Genomic DNA, 17,958 nt, shown 5'->3' on the forward strand with positions numbered 1-17,958 from the left:
AGGGGACAAATGTGAAGGCCAGACCTGCCTGCCGGGAAGGGTGAGTGGTGGGGCAGCTCCAGCCTGCTCCCAGATCCTCCCAGGCATGGTGGGGGAGAGAGGTTCTAAGGTCAAGGGCCCTAAGGGTGTGAGCATCTAAAACAGAGGTCTGGCACAGAACTGCCCCAAATAATTTTTAATATATTTGCTTAATTAAAAAAAAATATGTTAACTCTTTAAATATTTTGATGGGATTAAAGGGAAGGTATATTGTAACACTGAACCTTTGTGGGACTGGGGTCTCAGTACCAGGCTGCATGTTGTTGGGGTATGGCTGTTCAGATGAAAGGGTTTGCAGAAGCCTAAGGCAAGGCAGGGACACCCTCAGGAAACAACAAGAACACCCTCAGAAGAGGCAAGCTCAGAGTCAGGGTGCAGAGCCAGGAGCTGAGGTGTCCACAGATTCCTCCCAGTGGGGAAGCGCTCGGGAGAGACAACACAGCGTCTGCCCCTCCTGAGCTGAGGATCAGGAGTGGGAGAGGCCTGACCCCACCCCTATGTGGCACTTGGCAGTTTCTAACATTGGTGAACGATTCTGCAGCTCAGGAATGCGCTGTGACATCAACCCCAGCCCGTCTCCAGATCAGAAGGTGGAGTTGTGGGCTGCAGAGGGAGAGCCAGAGGGGCTCAGATGTACACGTGCACTCCGTCTGAGGGCAGGCGCTTTCCTCCCATTCTCACAGGGTACTCTAGGCCCGCAGTTGGCATTCAGTGCCTGAATTCACCCAGAACTTCTGCTGTGAGCTACAGAGAACTCCTGGTAACTCAAACCCCATTCTCAGCCTCTTGCCCTCTCAGAAGTATTAACTGAGTACCTAGTACATGCCAGGAACTGTTCTAAGCACTGGAACCACGAAAGCAAACAATACATCATCTCTGCCCTCATGGAGCTTATAGTTGCTGGTCCCTGATGGTAAAGGGGACTCTGCCTGCAGGACTGGGGTCTCATTACCAGGCTGCATGTGAACCCACTCTCTGGGGAGAATGGACAGTCGGCTAATGTTAAGCTGGGCCTTGGGTTAGAGGGGACTGTGGCTCATTCTGCAGGAAGAAAAGGTGGGAGACATGTGCCTCAGACCCTTCTAGTTGGTACCAGGCCCTTCGCTGTGTCTACACCAAATGCTGCTTGAAGATGGAGTCAGCAATCAGAAGACTCATGCTTGGGGATGGGAGTGCAGGGAGTGGCCATTGTAACTGATTTTTTTCTCCAAGATCAAGGTAGCAAAAGGAAAGGGAATGGAGGAATTTCCACAGCTATGCCCTTGATCTAGCCCCAAAGGCCTTGGGATGTCCTTCCAATTCAGTTAAAAAAATTACCGAGGTGGGCCCTGGACACATGCCCAAGACACAGGTCCCTCAAATTCTTTGCAGTTACTACCTACAGAATTGGGGGAGGAGACAAACCCTTGACATTTGAGTCCCTGGAGATTCTAGCCTCGGTCATCTTTGGCTCAACCACTCAGGGCCTTGGGGATGAGAGGTTTCTGGGCAGTACTGGTCAGAGGGCCGACATCACCCTTTCTCTCCAGTAGGACTTCAAGGACGAGAGTGTCCACATGGAGTTCATTCCACACCCAGCCCTTGTCGCCCTGTGTCAATAGGCTGTGTCTCCTGGACAGTCCAGGGACACCCACTTCCCTAGAGAACAAAGTCTGCCTGTCATTCTAAGACTGAGACCATGACCTTCAAAGTGAAGGGATCCCAGGATGTAATTGCTAAGGAGGCATTAACAAACTATTCTGAGAGCTTTTCCCTCCATCCACACCCTCCTTACCCCCCAACTCCTGATGAAAATGGCTTTTTCTGCTTTTGAGACACTCTCCCTCCTTGCCCCAGTGAGTATCAGGACAAACTAATGGTCTGACCTCTGTCCTTCCAGAACTCACCGTTTTGGTACTTTATATACTTTCCCCTCTTCCCCAAAGTTCCGATGCCCAACTCCCAGAAAAGGAGTCACCCTTTTGCTTCCTCCCAACAGGGTGTCCTGCTGCGACCCTGAACTTGTCAGCTCTCCTTGGGTCCTTTCCCCACACCTGCTTTGTCCCCAGCTGAGGCCCACGGGGGCCTTTTCAATGATCTGCCGCAGCCAAATCCCAAACACCAGCCCTATGGCCTCCACCTCTGCCAACCAGGACAGCAGGTGCGCAAGTCTTGACCACCCCAGCTTTCTGGCGAAATACCCCGGATTCCTACTTTGATCTTATCACTAGCTCAATAAGCAAACATCTGAGATCCCAACTTCTCTGCCCTATAAAATGGAGACATACCCACTTTTGTCACCTAAGAGAGTCAGCTGTGGAAGGACACACACTGCTTCCCTTGGGGGGAAGTCTTGGGGGAGATCCCAGGGTGGTGTGTGGGGGGGCTCTCTGGGGACTCCAGGAAGCAGCTATTTACCAATAGTACAGAAATATTTCCAGGGAGCCCTCTCTGTGGGCAGGTTTTCCTGCCCCACCTCAAGGCACCCTCACTGCAACTCTCCATGGAAGACATTACTATTCTCAAGTGGAGGTTAAAGGCAACAGTCCACAATGGTGGCTGAAAGCGAGGTGGTAAAATCACGATCTCCCACACTTACTCATAGTGGTACCCAGGACAAGTTGCTTAATTGTCCTTTCTGCCTCGTTTTCCTGCTCTGTAAGACGTGGCTAATGGTATCTCCTCGTGGGGGTTCGGGGAAGATTCACTGGGATGATGGTGTTCGGTGCTCGGCATAGTCATCTGGCTCCCAGTAAGCAGTGTAATAACTTTTATTTCTATTTTTATTATTATTGCCCAAGGTAATAACTGTAGTGGAGCTGAGAAATCCCTTTGGTGCCTTCCTATTCTAAAATCCTATTAATTTACATGCCATTTCGCATCCAAAGGGCTTTAGTAGATAACATTTATAATTTGCTTGAGAGTGACAGGTCATGTTTTATGTGAAGTGGCAAGCTCTAACTCTGGTGGGTGAATGTGACAGCAGGAGGTGAGGGATCTGTGGCTGACTCGGGTGGCCATGGCCCTGAGACCTGGTCAACCACACAGATGTGAATATGGAGCCTGAAGCTCTGCTTTGTCGGCTGGACTAACAGGCCCCACTGCCCTCTTGCCCTGCCATGCTGACTTCCCAACAGGGTCCTGCCCAGCTCTTCCCAGATCCTCCAGGAGGGGCTGGACCAGAGGAGCCTTTCTGGACCCTTCTATCTAAGCAGAGTCCTGTTTGCTCCTCTGTCCCCAACAAACGCCCTACAAAGGCAGGGATCTGTCTCTCCCCTCACCATTGTGTCCCCTATGTCTGGGGCAGGGCTGTGACATGGTGGGTGCTTAGTATGTGTAAAGGACGAATTGGGGATGGGAGAGGAGGCATGGACAGATACAGGGGATGGGAGGGGTGCCACTTCCTGCCCCTAGCTCACCTGAATCCTCTAATCTTCAAAGCTGGTGCTGGAGATCAGGACAAAGCTTGGGGGTTGCGGAGTGAAGCACCTAGGGCTAAGACAGCCACAGGGCCAGCGCCACACCCATCCCTGCAACACCAAGGGTACCCTGGGGCTGGCCAAACACCTGTTCAGACTCAAGAATGGGGCAACTTCTGGGAGGACAGAAGGCTGCACTGGACACTCCCTCTGTGAATGAGCAAGTCTAGGTAAGGCTTCCCACCTCACAGGAAGCTGGCTCTGGCCAGCCAGCCAGCAGCCAGGGCCCATTGGGCTTGCTCTGTAGTCTTAATAAAGGCCCCATCAGGGAATGGCCTCTTATGACAAGGTGGCGTCAGCACCCCTGGTTCACAAAGTGTCTTGACCATGGACTAGTGGCTCTGGGACGAGTGGCACCTGCTTCCCAATGCCAGTCTGCTGTCTAGCTATCTTAGCACTGACCAGGTAGTAGGGCAGCATCTATCCAGATGACAGCCATGGGAATGTGAGGAGGGAAGACACATACACCTGTGTGCCTTCACATCTGCTGAGCCCTCGAGGCAGAATATTTTTCCCTCACTGTCTTGTCTGCCTGTTGAGCTTCTACTTATGCTTTAAAACTCAGCTCAGACATTACCTGCTATGGTCTGAATGTTTATGTGTCCCTAAAACTCATGTGTTGAAATCCTAACCCCACCAAGGTGATGGTATGAGGAGGTGGGGCCTATGGGAGGTGATTATGTCATAAGGGTGGAGCCCCCATGATAGGGATTAGTGCCCTTCTAGAGAGTCAGCAACTCCTTCTACCACGAGAAGACACAGAGAGAAGATGGCAGTCTAGGAACCTGGAGGTGGCCCTCATCACACATCCAATCTGCTGTTACTTTGATCTTAGGCTTCCCGGCTTCCAAAACTGTAGGGACTAAGTTTCTGTTGTTTATAGCAGCCCAAATGGACTGCAGCCCCTTCCTGAAAGCATTTCAGGCAATCAGTGGCTTCCCTTGCATGCTGCGCATTCTGCTCCAGGCTCTGAACCCCTCACACCCTTGCTTAGCAAATCTGTGCCCTGTGCAGCCCTAGCTCAGGTCAGGTGGTGACGACCATCTCCAGCTCACTGCTGAAAATGTGCTCTGACTCTGAACACAGGGACAGAGAGCAGAGGTGGGGACCTACTTGGTTGGGGGCTCTCAGGGGCAGGGAATCCAAGCTAACCTGGACTCAGTGAAAATGTCTCTGGACAGGACCCCTTTCCGAGGGAGATGGGGGTGGTGTCTGGGACACACCTTTGCCCTTGCTGTCCCAGAAGGCACCAGCTACCCAACACTTCGCTCTGGCACTGCTCTCTGCCTAGAATTCTACATGCTGAGTAATTTACGATTTTTTTTTTGTTGTCGTTTTTTTGTTTTTTTTTTTTTTAGCTGCAGCTTTTAGCTTGCTTTTGCTGATGGAAATGAAAACTGAAGGGCTTGAAGAAAGGTGATTAAGTTCCTGCTAGCTGACTTAATGGGGACTTTGCGAGGCTGGTGGTACCTAAGAAGGTGTGGGGGGAGATAGGATCTGGTGGGCACCGCATTTCAGCCCACTGAGAATGCCATGTGGGGGCCATGCCTGCAGCCTCCCTCACTGGGGACCGTGTTGTGGTGAGAGGAGCCCTCTGCTCCTCAGACAGGGCTGCTTTCCTTGGACATGATGTCAACCTCTTCCAAAGCACTAGACTGTGCCTGGGCCCACGGAGCCTCTCAACAATCCATGAGGAAGGATCAATAGCCCCATTTAACAGATGGGGACACCGAGGCCCACAGGTAGTCTTATCTTCTCGGCAAGCTAAGGGGGAGAACTCAATCTCCTGATTTCCTGTTGAGGATACCGAGCTCTGGGCTTTCCCCTGGGGAGGTGAACGCTCACTTAGTCCCATCTCCCTTTATTTATGTAGAAGAGCTTCAAGAGGCGCAGAACACTGATGGAAAGCAAGATCCACAATTCCCGTCAATTCAGATTGTTCCAATTCATTTCTGCAAACATTTATTAAGTGCCTATTAGGCACCATTCTCTGCTTTCATCTGGGAATAGAGTCAGCTCCTGATTTTCCACACTGAGGGAGAAGCACGGTGGCACAGCATGTCCACAGCCCCGAAGAGCCGCGTGCCAGGCTTGTGTGGGTTTGGGGCATGCTGCTGAATTTTATTTCTCTGTCTTCTTTTAAAGCAGCAGATATGCTTTCCTGACTAAGCCTGCCTTTAGTATTCAAATGAGAGGATAAGCTCCAACTACACACAGGGCCAGGTGGCGTGAGAGTGGGCAGGCCATGGGGGAGCTGGCTTATGATCTGAAATCTGGCTGTGGATCTAATCTGTGAAGGGGTAATCCCCAGGGGTGAGGGCCCAGGGCAGGAGAGGGCTGGTGATGAGACAGATGTGTGGGGCTGCTGGGTTGAGGCTTTCCTCTACGAGGGAGCACTTCTGTTTACAGTGTGCTACAGTCCCTCGCAGGGTCCCTGACACAAGTCCATGGTCACGGCAACCTACCTGGGAAGTTGACCACCCTGTCTTGTGTTCTAGGGTCTGCTTCCCAGCCATTCCTCACTGATTGGGCTCCATTCTGGAACCTAAACAAAAGGCCTCATGGCCCATGACCCTGGGGCTCTGTCAGGGCTCCTGGCAAGGGGATTTCTGGGATGGGGGTTGGAGGTGTTGAGGAAAGCCCAGTACAGTGAACTGATGCAGGAGGAAAGGGCCAAGGAGTTTAAGTTTACACCCAATAAGGGGTCGTCCTAAGCCACTGTTCTGTGATGGGTTCCACCTCGGTAGCTCTGGAATCATCTCCCCTGACAGGGCCATAGAGGCTGTAGCAGGAGCTCCCTTACCTCTGGGGGCGAGGCCAGAAGAGCAGGTAACGGGGGGCTGGGGCAGGAGGCCGCTCCCCAAGCCCACGCCAGGTCTTGCCTCTCCTGGTGGGTCGGCAGCAGGAGAGGGTGGACCAGAGAGCTCTGGAGTCGTTTCCACAGTGGCTCAGGCCACCACCACCAAGCAGGAGCCTAAGCCTTGGGTGTGCCACTGTCAGTGTTTCTGACACTTAGCAAAAGGTCATCAACTGGAGAGAACTGGCAGGTGGGTGAAAGCGGGCTCAGGACACAGCCCTTTGCCCACGGCAAGGCCACTTTCCCAGCCGTCATGCTTCTGGCAAGCTCCTCCACCTCCTCAGCACACGGCTCTGCTCCCACAGCCAGGACCCAGCCATAGAGGTGAGACTGACCACACTAAGCCTCTGTCTTTGCTCCAAGACCGAATGACCTAGCTGAAGCGTACCTCACAGTGGCCCCTACTGACAACGGCCACAGCTTCCCACCAGAGGAACAGGACAGCCCTGAGCCTCTCATCCACTGCCTCCATACCCGGCATGTGAAGCGGAGAACAGCTGTCTTTTCTAGGGGCCACAATCACCCGGCACCGGAGAACCATCACTGGACTGGAACACAGAAGGCAGGAGAGACCTGGCGAAGCAGCCGCTCAGCATCACTTAATCACAGCCCTCCTTCCTGCCGACCTAGGACCTGTCCGCAGAATCCAGTGCTCATAAGTCAACACTGGCAGCTGAGGAAACCTGTCATCTATTACTGAAGAGGCAGGAGCACAAGCTGCCATTTCCAGGATGATGGTCCAGGCCAACACGGCCAGAGAAGAGACTTTCCACCTGGGGGCCAGAACTACCCCCGTGGTTTGCACACAGCATCGTGGGAGGAATGCCTGGACCCCACCATCCTAAGTGCTCCATAGCTTAGGCCACTGTAGGTTAATGAGATTTTGGCCCAGAGACATTTTGGCCCTGCTATCCCCATTAGAGCTGCCAGACCCCAAAGGACCACCAGCCAGCTCCAGGTAGGGAGAGAGGAATGGGGCCAGGACATGAAAACTCAGAGAGAAGTGGTACAGTGCAGGGGACACTCTTCAGGACTCACCCTCGTGGCCCCTCATCTCTCCAAACCCTTCTGATTCACTGTGGAAATTTGACCACATCATTCCTTTACTTAAAGTTGTCTTCAAATCCTTCATATGCTATGGGGACCAGATTTAATGTCCTGAACTGACTCCTAAAACCAGGACTTGTTATCTCTCCTCCCACCTAAGATGCTTCTGTGAGTGCCCCATACACTGAACCCTTTTTTGTTTTGAGACAGAGTCTCACTCTGTTGCCCTGGGCCTGGTAGAGTGCTGTGGCATTCTCATAGCTCATAGTAACGTCAATCTCTTGGGCTCAGGCATCCTCTTGCTTCAGCCTCTTGAGTAGCTGGGGCTACAGGTGCCTGCCACAACACCTGGCTAGTTTTTCTATTTTTGTTTTTAGTAGAGATGAGGTCTCACTCTTTCTCAGGCTGGTCCCAAACTCCCGAGCTCAGGCAATACACCTGCCTTGGCCTCACAGAGTGCTAGGATTACAGGCATGAACCACTGCACCTGGCCTGAACTTTTCTTAATGGTGGGACCTGTGATGGCTTCCTATCTCAGGTTTGTAGCAGAGACTGCTAAGTTTTTGCTAGTATCTTTTCATTCCTTTTTTAGTACCCAAATCTCATTTTTACGTGGGTCCATAGTTACCTGAAATAAAGATATTGTTGAAGTTTCCCCACAGGTGAAATTGACTATGTGACAAAGTCTGCCCAGTGGGATCTAAGCAGAGTGTCCTGCACAACTTCTCAGAAGTGTCATGAAAGGGAAGGTGTGTTCTTCTGAGATGGTTAAGTGATGGCTGGAGTTTGAATAGCTTTATTAGACCATGGGGTGGCATCTTATGGCCAGAACAAGAATAGGGAAGAGGTCCAACCCTAATATTATAGAATCACATGCAGGCTTCTTTCACATGGCAGAGAAAAACAAATTCTTATTTTATTTAGTCCATTACTATTTTGTGTTTTATTACTTACTTTTGGTTTTCTTTCTTCCTTAAAATTCCCTGATTCAGAGTCTAAGCATGTCACTTCTCTGCCTGGGATAGACTTCTTTCCCTTCTTTATCTAGCTCATTCTATCTGGCTTCGTGAGACCCATTCAGGCATCACCTTCTCTAGAGGACACTATGAACAGCAGCCCACCTTTGTCCCCTTAGAGCACAGACACGTCCCTCTGCCCACTATGCACCTGCCCCATCATGTTTGCTGGGTCCCTTGGCTGCACCTTGAAGGAATCCCAGTCCGCGGATAAGCGGTATCTGCTCTAGTGGTGATGACTGACAAGTGGGGAGGGAGGCGGAGAAAGGATGAAATGGAAGGTGGGCAAAGTCCCAGCAACTCTCTGGCTGCACCTGGGAATCCTCTTATCACTCCTCTCACTGACCAGCAGGGAACTCCATCATGGGTGATAAAGACGGGAGAACTGCTCTCCAGAGCTGATTTTATAAGAACATTATTGCCTACTATTTATAAAACTTCTCGTTTTATGGCATTTCCCCATTTACATTCACACACACACTACTCCTGAATTCTAACAACCCAACTATCTAGGCACTTGCGTTATTGCCAGGGCTTGGTCACGTGTCTACTAAGCAGCCCAGTGGGACCTGGAAACAAGGTTCTGCAGATTCCCATCCAACCACGTTTCCGCACCACAGGTGTCTCCTCCGACCCACACTGCTCCGGGGAGCTACCAAAGCAAGCCACGTGCACAACCCCATGCGGGCCCGTGTGCACAAGCATGAGCGTGAGTGCACACACACACCTGGTGCACAGAAGTGAGGGGCTCCAGATGTTCCGGTGGCATTTGCACTTGAGGGGGGAGAGATGGCAGCGGAAGGAGCATCGGGGCTGTATGTGCAGCTGGTGCATGCAGATGCTCTGCCACTCTGCTCAAGGACAGACCACCCTGAGCAAGTGCGGGGGATGCAAGGAAGCAGGGAGGGCCGGGAACAGGCGGCAGCCAGGGGGAGTCCGCATGCTTTGAGAGACTGCGCTAGGCTGTCACTGGCACGGGTTATTCAGTGCATTCACCTCCCCCGGAGCGAGAACAGGACACTGTCAGGCTAAGAGACGGCAGCACACAGCATGTCCGTGGTAAACAATTTATTTTTCTACCTCAGTTGCTTACAAGGGAAAAAAAATATAACGTCGTTAGGGAGACGCACAGATGAACTATTTACAGAGATGAAGAAAATTCACAATGGCTAAAATGTTTGCGAGGCAAGCATCCTAGGACAAGTTCACCAAAGCAAAGCAATTCATAGCAAAACAAAATAGGGCCGGGGGGTGGGGAAGAAGCCATACAGATTTTGTTTTTTGAAAGAAAAAAATAATACTCATGAAAAAGCCTGTGAGAAAATAAAAGGAAACTAACCAGTTATTACATCAAGCATCTTTAATGAGATGAGCCAAACTGCACATGTTGGGTGTCAAGGACAATGACATTCAAATGCATGGATTTGCTCACATCAAACGTATCACATGGAAGTACAAGGGTCGCTTCTCACAAACTATGAGCAGGGACACAGGGGTGACTGCAGAGGGTCCAACTGAACAGTATGTTATTAATCCAAGGGGGTGGAGATACTTCAAACAGGGAAGTGGAAGGAGTCAGGATCACGGGAAAAGATCCTTCTCTAGGTGACCATCGGGAGACCCAGCCCTGAGATGAGGTCTGATCAGGATGGGCCCTCTGTGTCCATCCCCTCCTATCCCAGTGGTGCCAAGGCAAAGCCAGCATGGACAGGGAGGAGAGGCCGGGGAAGGTGAGGCCCAGTGTGGATCAGTGCCCATGAAGCGAGACAAGTAGCAGCACCTCCTGGAGGACAGATGTGCTTATTATTTATTATGGCAATGGCTGCTGAGAGACTGGCCTCAAAAAGACAAAAAAAGAGTCAGGTAGTGCTTAAACAGCTGCTCTTCTAGATTAAGTTTTCTCACATTTTATAGAACAGTTTCTGTGTGTGTGTGTTCAGTTTTGCTACTGTCCACAATAAGACATAAATGCTCTAAGTCACATATCCGCAACCCCCTCTGCCAACCCTCCCCAGGCCACCAGCACTTAAAAGTTCACCCCCCATGAACTGCCCCAACAAGCCTATTTGGTCATTATTTAAAACAATTCCACAGCTTCTTCCTGGACTGCCCTGAGGAGGCTCTGTGAAGTTTGTGAGAAGTTTCCCTCTGGCCCCGTTACATTCTGGGAAAGTTGGGGTGGAGTGGGGGGGTTTGGTCACAATACATACAAGACGTAAAACGGGAGGTGGCTGGAGAGTAAAATGTGTTTTAAAAAATTAAATGAAGCAATGAGGATGTAAGTCTTTTCCAAGAATTAAAAATAAGAAAAAGAACATTCATTCGAACAGGCAGCTAGGACAGAGTTTCAGTGGGCACTGAAGGCAGCAGGGGTGGCCCAGGCCGGGACCGTGTCCTCGCTCTAGTAATGGTAGCAAACCCCAATTTGTTATGCCTCTCTTAAGAGCTAGTTGATAAAAATTATGTCTTGTGAAATCGGCAAATAGTCTGCAAAGTGAAATAAGAACAGAAATTAACAGATTAAACTGAAATGAGAAGTCTGGGGTGGGGGAGGGGGGGAGAGAGGAACTAGGGGAGACCCGTGATGGCAACCATAATCATTCCAGATGGAATCCTGATCTGAATGCCGGGCCGGGGAGGACACCTGAGCGTGGGAAGGAGCGATTGCCCACGCGGCTGGTCACCACCCAGCCCAGCTACAGAAGAACTGCTCCCCACTCTAAAATTATCCAAAGGTGTCTGGCCCCCTTTTGTGGAAAATCTTATTGATTCTCGCAGAATCCTGAAGGGTGGTGGAGGGAGGTGCTGCCTGACATGGCCTGTGTGTCCCGGGAAGGCTGTGTCAATCCCATGGCACACAATGAGACTCTGCTAAGAGTGACATTGGGACCCCAACCAGGTGAATGAAATGGGTGTTCACAGGAAGGGTGAACTGAGGTGGGAAGGAGGACCCTTTGTAAAGAGACATGTCTTCCTCAGAGGGCACACAAGCCCCCTGGCATGTGAGTGGAAACAGGAGGAAAGCCCTGGACCTGCAGGGTGGGGTGTGCCTTCATCTCTCTCAGCCAGCTGTCTCTGCCGCCCTGCTAAGGAGGGCTCAGGAAGGGGCTGGGAGAGGTACGGGATCCACACACAGTGTAAGGGGCTGCAGTGAGAACTGGGTGACGTGATCACACAGTGAGGACATAGAAAAGAAAGACCACAAAGAAAAAACACCAGGACAGTCGGTGGTGATGTGACAGCTGTGTGATGTCACAAAGTCACAGGCCCGCTGGGCATGGCAGGAGCCAGCAGAACCCACCTGGAAGAGGAGGAGAAGGTAGAGGGCAGAGGGCTGGGCTGCCCCACCTCTGGGTGTCCCCTAGGCCCAGCTGCCTCAGCCTGGTTCACCAGTAACCCTCAGTGACACTAGGCAAAGATAGCAGATGGAGCACTGCAGAGCTTAACCCCCCCACCCCCCCTCACCCAGTGGTCCTGCCCCTGAGGCTAAGGCCAAGGGTCCTGGAGGGGTCAGGTTTGGTTCCAAAGGGCAGTAGCCACTCCCTGAGCTCTTGGGGATAGCACAGGGGCCTCCCTAGGCTTGGTGTCTAGTGCCACTGGCTGTCTGGGAAGGCACCTGGGCAGAGCAAATGGGCCGACACACTCCACAGGGCAGCTTCCTCAGAGGTGGGTGAGGAGAGATACAGACTCTGACCCTAGACTGGCTCCTTGCTGAGAGAGTGGGCAACAAGGCCAGGCCCAGGGCTCCTTACCTGCCCCAAGAGCCACGGGTGGCCTCTTTCTCACCATTGGTTAAGAGAAACAAGAGGCTTCTGTGGTGTGAACAGGAAGGATGGGAAATGGAAAGTTTGGTGGCTAAGGGGTAACAGAGCAGCTAACTCCCATGGGTCAGGGAGCCACTGCCTACACATTTTAATACCTGATGTCTATCCCGTGCAAACCCATGACTATGTTAGCTGCAGGAGGTAGTGACGGTGATAAATGGCTGGGCCCTGGGCATACTCACTCCATCCCCTAATTTGTAAACCTGAGTCCCCAGTCCCCAAGGCCTTAGTTTTTGGTGAAGGGCTGGCACCCTGGAGATCCCACCTCATCCTCCCAGCCTCAGTTTGGTCATCCTTGCATGTCCACCTGCCTGGGGTGGACTCAGGGCTGCAGGTCCCGGAGGGCGAGTTCTACCAGATGTTTCCTGAGCCAGCTCACAAGGGCCCAGGGGTAGGCTCCCCAATGAGACAGAGGCCTTAGTGTGGAACCTACATTGTTGCCCCCCAAATGATTCCATGCTAAGATTCTTCCAGCTCTCGGGACGAGCACCACACTGAGGGGCAACAGACACCCGATCTGGAAGGGGGGCAGCTGTGTGGGCCGAACACACAGGTCAGATGGCACGGAGATGCCTGAGCCTGTGCATTTGTCACCCCTGGGAGGAAGGAAGAGAAGCTGCCCTTGAACTGCCACCAGCTCCTGGGGTGATCAGGATGAGAGGAAACAGAGCACAGCTATACTGCCCTGTGCGTCTCTGGGGGAGGCGTGGTGCACACGCAGGCACACGTGAACCCTGCAGCCCCACCACAGTCTGCGTCTTCCTTTAAGCTTTAGAACAGAACTTTTTTTTTTTTGTGGTTTTTGGCCGGGGCTGGGTTTGAAGCCGCCACCTCCGGCATATAGGACCGGCGCCCTACTCCTTGAGCCACAGGGGCCGCCCTAGAACAGAACTTTTCACGGTGATGGAGATGGCTATGCTCTGTGCTGACTGCGGCCATGAGCCACACGTGGCTACTAAGTACCTAAGTACTTGAAATGTGGCCAATGTAACTGAGGAACTGATTTTTTCTTAAGTTTTAGCACTACATGTGGCCAGCAATACAGGGCTGGGCAAATGGCTGCTCAGGGAGACAGTAGAGCAAGGCAGGAGAGACCCAGACCACCTGCGTCTTTTCTACCTCTCTGCCTGGCGGTCTCCACCTGTAGCAGTGCCTGGCCGAGTGCTGGCCTCTCTGCTTCTGGCGCACACTCCCTCCTCCTTCAGGCCCAGGGGCCATCGCTATGGGAATCTTTGGGGAGGGCTTCCTTTGTGCAGGATCCCTGCAGAGGGCCCCTCCCAGATGGGGAACCCTCTTAGCCCTGGGGGTCATTCATACCCCTCTACCTCCAAGTCTGCGGCTGACCCTGCCTTCTCCTCCCCTCTGACCCTCATAGACCCCAAGGCCCAGCCTGCCCAGACCTCCCATTTACAGAAGAGAGAAGTGAAGCCTGACCAGGTGGGTGACCTGCCCATGGCTGCTTGGTCCGCTGGTGTCAGAGCCAGGCCAAGAGTCTGGGGCTTCCAGTACTGCTCAAGGGCTCTGTCCACGCATGGCTCTAAGCAGCTCCCAATATACCTTCCCCAGCCCAAAGCTCTGGTGGAGCCCCTCACTCTGCCCTCCTGTCATCAGCCTCAGAGCAGCATCCTCCTTTTGTTTCCTAGTTCATCTCTGACCCCAACACTCCCAGGCCTCCCAGTCTAGACACGATGACCAACCAGGAGAGAGACTCATGCAGCCCAGCTCCATCACAGGGCCTCCTGCCTCAGCAGAGGACCCACAGAGGACAAGACTCTGCTGCTAGGACCTTCTCTAGAAGCCTTGGCTGTCCTCTGCACACGGGCACCCCTCAGCACTCCAATATATTTTCATCTGTACTCCCAAGTCTGGAAAAAGCTGGCTGACACCCTCAAGGAAGAGCAAAGCCCCTAAAACACCACTTCTTTCATCATGCCCTCCCCACATATCTATAGGACCATGCATCCCCTCTCTGCTGGCCTGGGAGAGGGGGGAGTGTCCCATCAGCCACCTTGACGCTAGAGGAACCCTGTGTATGGCAGATACTGCTGTGGGCTCCGCCTGATGGCTCTGATGCCCAGACAGGGAAAGAAGAATCTGAACAGCCCCACGCAGGGTGGACAGAAAACCCGACCCCGCAGCACAGCACCAACACACACCAGAAGGGCACTGAAGCTGGAGTGGTCAGGGCCGGGGAGGAGGAGGAGAGGGAGAGGAGGAGGAAGGGTGGGGAGACGTCAGACATCACGCACGTGGACGGACGCAGGGTGAGGGCTGGGGGAGGGAAGAGAGTGAAAGAAAACCCTGGGCTTAGAGTTTAGTACCAAGGGAGAAAAACTTGGAACAGGCTTCAGAAAAAGGGGGTGAGCAGAGGAAGGTAACCTGCCTCAGTTTCCTCCTTTCCCTTTACAAGTTGCTACTCTCAAATACCGAGCACCAGTGAGACATTTCAGTTAATCAGAGACTCAGAGCTGCATCCTGACCCTGGACTTAAGTTGATTTGAAATTTAGCACACACAGGTCATTTCTCAAATGGATGCATGTATGAGTTGTGTTCTCTTTAAGGGTCCTCCCACCACCCCCAAATACAGCCCACCTCCCGTATTTCCAAAGCCCCGGGAAACCAAGCCACTCACCTGGGAACTGATAGCCATAGCTAGGAGCAAATCCGGGGTAGCCTCGGCCATAGGTTGCCACAAAGTTGGGGTAGCCTTGAACAGAGAGAAAGATCAGAGTCCCATTAGTACAGCTGCCTCAGAGAGGGGCTAAAAATCTCAGGGAGGGTGGCAACGAGTCATTTTCCTTCACAAAACGATTTGTCGCTCATGAGGGTCTTTACGAGGGATCCAGGTCACCGCTCTCCTGTGGCTGGGGACACTGCAGTCAGCTGCTGGTAATTAACCTGTATTTGGGCAGCCAGACCCCCAAAGCCCGTGTACTTTCTTGAACCTGCAGAGTAAATGCCATGTATTAGCACCAGACACAGGGCCCGCGCCTGGCTCTGACATTTGGAGAGCTTACCCCGAATGCACTTTACCTTAAAGCTATTGACAGTAGGAGATTAAAGTCCTTGTAATGCCTGCTCCCAAGGCAGTGGACAACAGGGCCGGACCAGACAGAGCACGGGCTCGGTGGCCAAGCTCAGGGCTGACCTGGAGCCCTGGAAAACCACAGCCCAGGGGCAGTGGGTCCCTGAGGCCCACAGCCCAGCAAGGATACTCCACAGAGATGCTGGTATCTTTGAAAGACTCCTGGAGAATGGTGAGGGGCTGGGTGTGTTAAGACATCTACCATGAAGAGAAACTCTGCTGCCAAGCCCTGGTGCTGCTGTGACCCCCGATCTGTCACTCAACCTCCAGTGAGGTTGGTCATCTGTCCACTCAAGCTACTTCACTCTTCACATGCCTGTCTCCTGATTCAGGCTGAAATGAAGGCCAACACAGCCTTCTTGGACTGACAGACACTCCATAGCTATAGGAGACCTGTGGCTTCCTCCTGGTGCTAGCCCAACAGGCTCACCTTGACCCCTCCTCTCCATGTATAGGCAACCTCAGTACATTCATGCTCTTCAAACCCCACTGTGGCCATCTTACAGTCTAGCAAAGCTTGACTTTTGCTTCGACCTCTGAAGTATATGTCAGTGGCTGTTTTTTGACTGCCCAGCACCTGAACCCTCTCCCCATGTGTGAGCCTCAGGGAGGAGCCTGACTCCCATCACAGAAGCTAAAAAGTCTCCTTCCTGTTCTCTGAGGCTTGGCAGTTGGGAGGTAGGTCGTGAACGGGGGCTCAGCCAAGAGAAGCCTTCCTCGAGGTCTGCCTCTATAGCCAGTGGGGCAGAGGAGGAGGGGGGTGGCCTCAGCAGCTCCTTGACCAGGTCATTCCTGGGTTGTCCCCTTGGCCAAAGCTGGGTCTCTGACCACCCAGCTGCCCTGGTTCCTGCTTGTTTTCTGAGTCCTGCTCAACACTTCGTCCTGTCAATTCTGTGCAGTGCCCACGTTCCTTCCAGTTATTTCCTTTGCTACTTCTAGCAGACAGAGTTGTTTCTGTTGTTTGCCATCAAAACACTGGTAGAAAATTACTTTGATGGATGGATCTACGACAGTCTCCAGGCTCTTCAGCAAGGAGGACAACAGTGCCACTTTCTACATGTGTCTCAGCACTTTTATAAAGAACAAAGCTTTGCTAAGCACAAGCTCAGGGCCTCATCACCGCCTCCCCAGTGGATTCTCACACATCACACAACCACTGTCTGACCCTGCCAGTGAGGATTCAAGGGAAAGGAACATACTAAATTCCAGCTTGCCTGCTTCCCGGCTCGTCTTCTGGTGCCTGTCCAGCGCTTTTGTGCCTCAGAGGTCCAGGGACAGGGCCCACCGTCCCTCACTTCCTCACGGATCTCAGTTTTGGAGCTTCAGCCTGTGGTCAGTGCATGCACCATCAGACCCAGAACAGAAGCTCGCTCATCTGGAAGTCCTGACTCTGGCTCAGAAGTTGTGATGGCCTTAATGTTTGCGTATCCCCAAATTCATAGGTTGAAATCCCAACTCCCAAGGTAACAGTCTTAAGAGGTAGAGCCTTTGGAAGAGTGTCTTATAAAAAAGCCCTCCCCCCCAGACCCATGTGAGGACACAGCAAGAAGGCGGCCCCTAGAGGAAGTGGGCCCTCACCAGAAATGGGGTCCTCTAGTGCCTTGACCTTGATTTCCAAGCCTTCAGAATGGTGAGGAATAAACATTTGTGGTTGATAGGCCACCAAGCCTATGGTATTTTGTTACATTTTAAAAAATTATTTTATTATCATTATTATTTTTTAAGACAGAGTCTCACTCTGTCGCTCTGGGTAGAGTGCAGTGGCATCATAGCTCACAGCAGCCTTAGACTCCTGGGCTCAAGAGATCCTACTGCCTCAGCCTGCCAAGTAGCTGGGACTATAGGCGTCCATCAAAATACCCAATAGTTTTTCTATTTTAGTACAGACAGGGTATGCTCTTGCTCAGGCTGATCTCAAACTCCTGAGCTCAACTAATCCACCTGCCTCAGCCTCCTGAAGTGCTAGGATGGTATTTTGTTACATTAATAACATGCTGACTCAACTGAGGTAAGGGTCTTCTTCCCTCTTGGAGTCGGAGTCCCGCCAGCTGTAGAAACTCTTGCAGGTCCCTTGCAGATGCACCTAAGTTCTCAACTGAGACCAGCTGTGGCTCCTTTCCTTGGCTTCAGCCAGAGCCTTGCCAAACCTGCGGCCACAGCCCACTCAATTATTTCTCTCTACTGGGTCTGGCCACTTGTTCCTCCCCTGAGTGTCTATTCAGCACATGGTGTCTCCCAGGCAGAAAGCGGTCCAGGTGGACAGAGTGCCCCAGCAGCTTTGCAGTGACTGCTGAGAGGAGAAGCCCAGTGGGGCGCAGAGCTCAGGCACCCCATAGGAAGGAGAACAGGGAAAAGGGCAGAGGCCAGGACTCACAGGCCTTGAATGGACACACACACACACACACACACACACACACACACACTGGCTCCTTCCTCGTATTTATTTCATGGCTGGGCAGTTCAATTCTCCTCCAAATTAATCACCCGCTATCAAATATTTTTCAGCACTAGATTTCTTATACCATTATTTCAACAATATTGATAAACGGATTATACGCAAATAGCCAAATCACTGCTGCCTAGGGGCCTTGCTGATGAAAAATGGCTCCTTGACTTCTAACTTCAGAACTA

At 52.2% G+C, this 17,958-nt stretch overlaps 1 protein-coding gene across 12 annotated transcripts in view; it reads right to left on the bottom strand.

The window, feature by feature from the left end:
* MSI2 (musashi RNA binding protein 2) overlaps positions 1-17,958 on the bottom strand; it is a 406,134-nt gene that overhangs the window by 37,595 nt on the left and 350,581 nt on the right. For 10 of the 12 annotated variants that reach the window (XM_053567675.1, XM_053567685.1, XM_053567684.1 and 7 more), the window contains exon 10: positions 14,875-14,949. In XM_053567675.1, the coding sequence (XP_053423650.1) occupies positions 14,875-14,949 (75 nt within the window). Of the gene's footprint in view, positions 1-9,470; positions 10,905-14,874; positions 14,950-17,958 lie in introns of those variants that run through there. The other 2 variants (XM_053567687.1, XM_053567686.1) reach the window with 2 other exon arrangements.

Source organism: Nycticebus coucang, chromosome 18 (assembly GCF_027406575.1).
Source record: "Nycticebus coucang isolate mNycCou1 chromosome 18, mNycCou1.pri, whole genome shotgun sequence".
In the NCBI taxonomy this organism is placed as follows: Eukaryota; Metazoa; Chordata; class Mammalia; order Primates; family Lorisidae; genus Nycticebus; species Nycticebus coucang.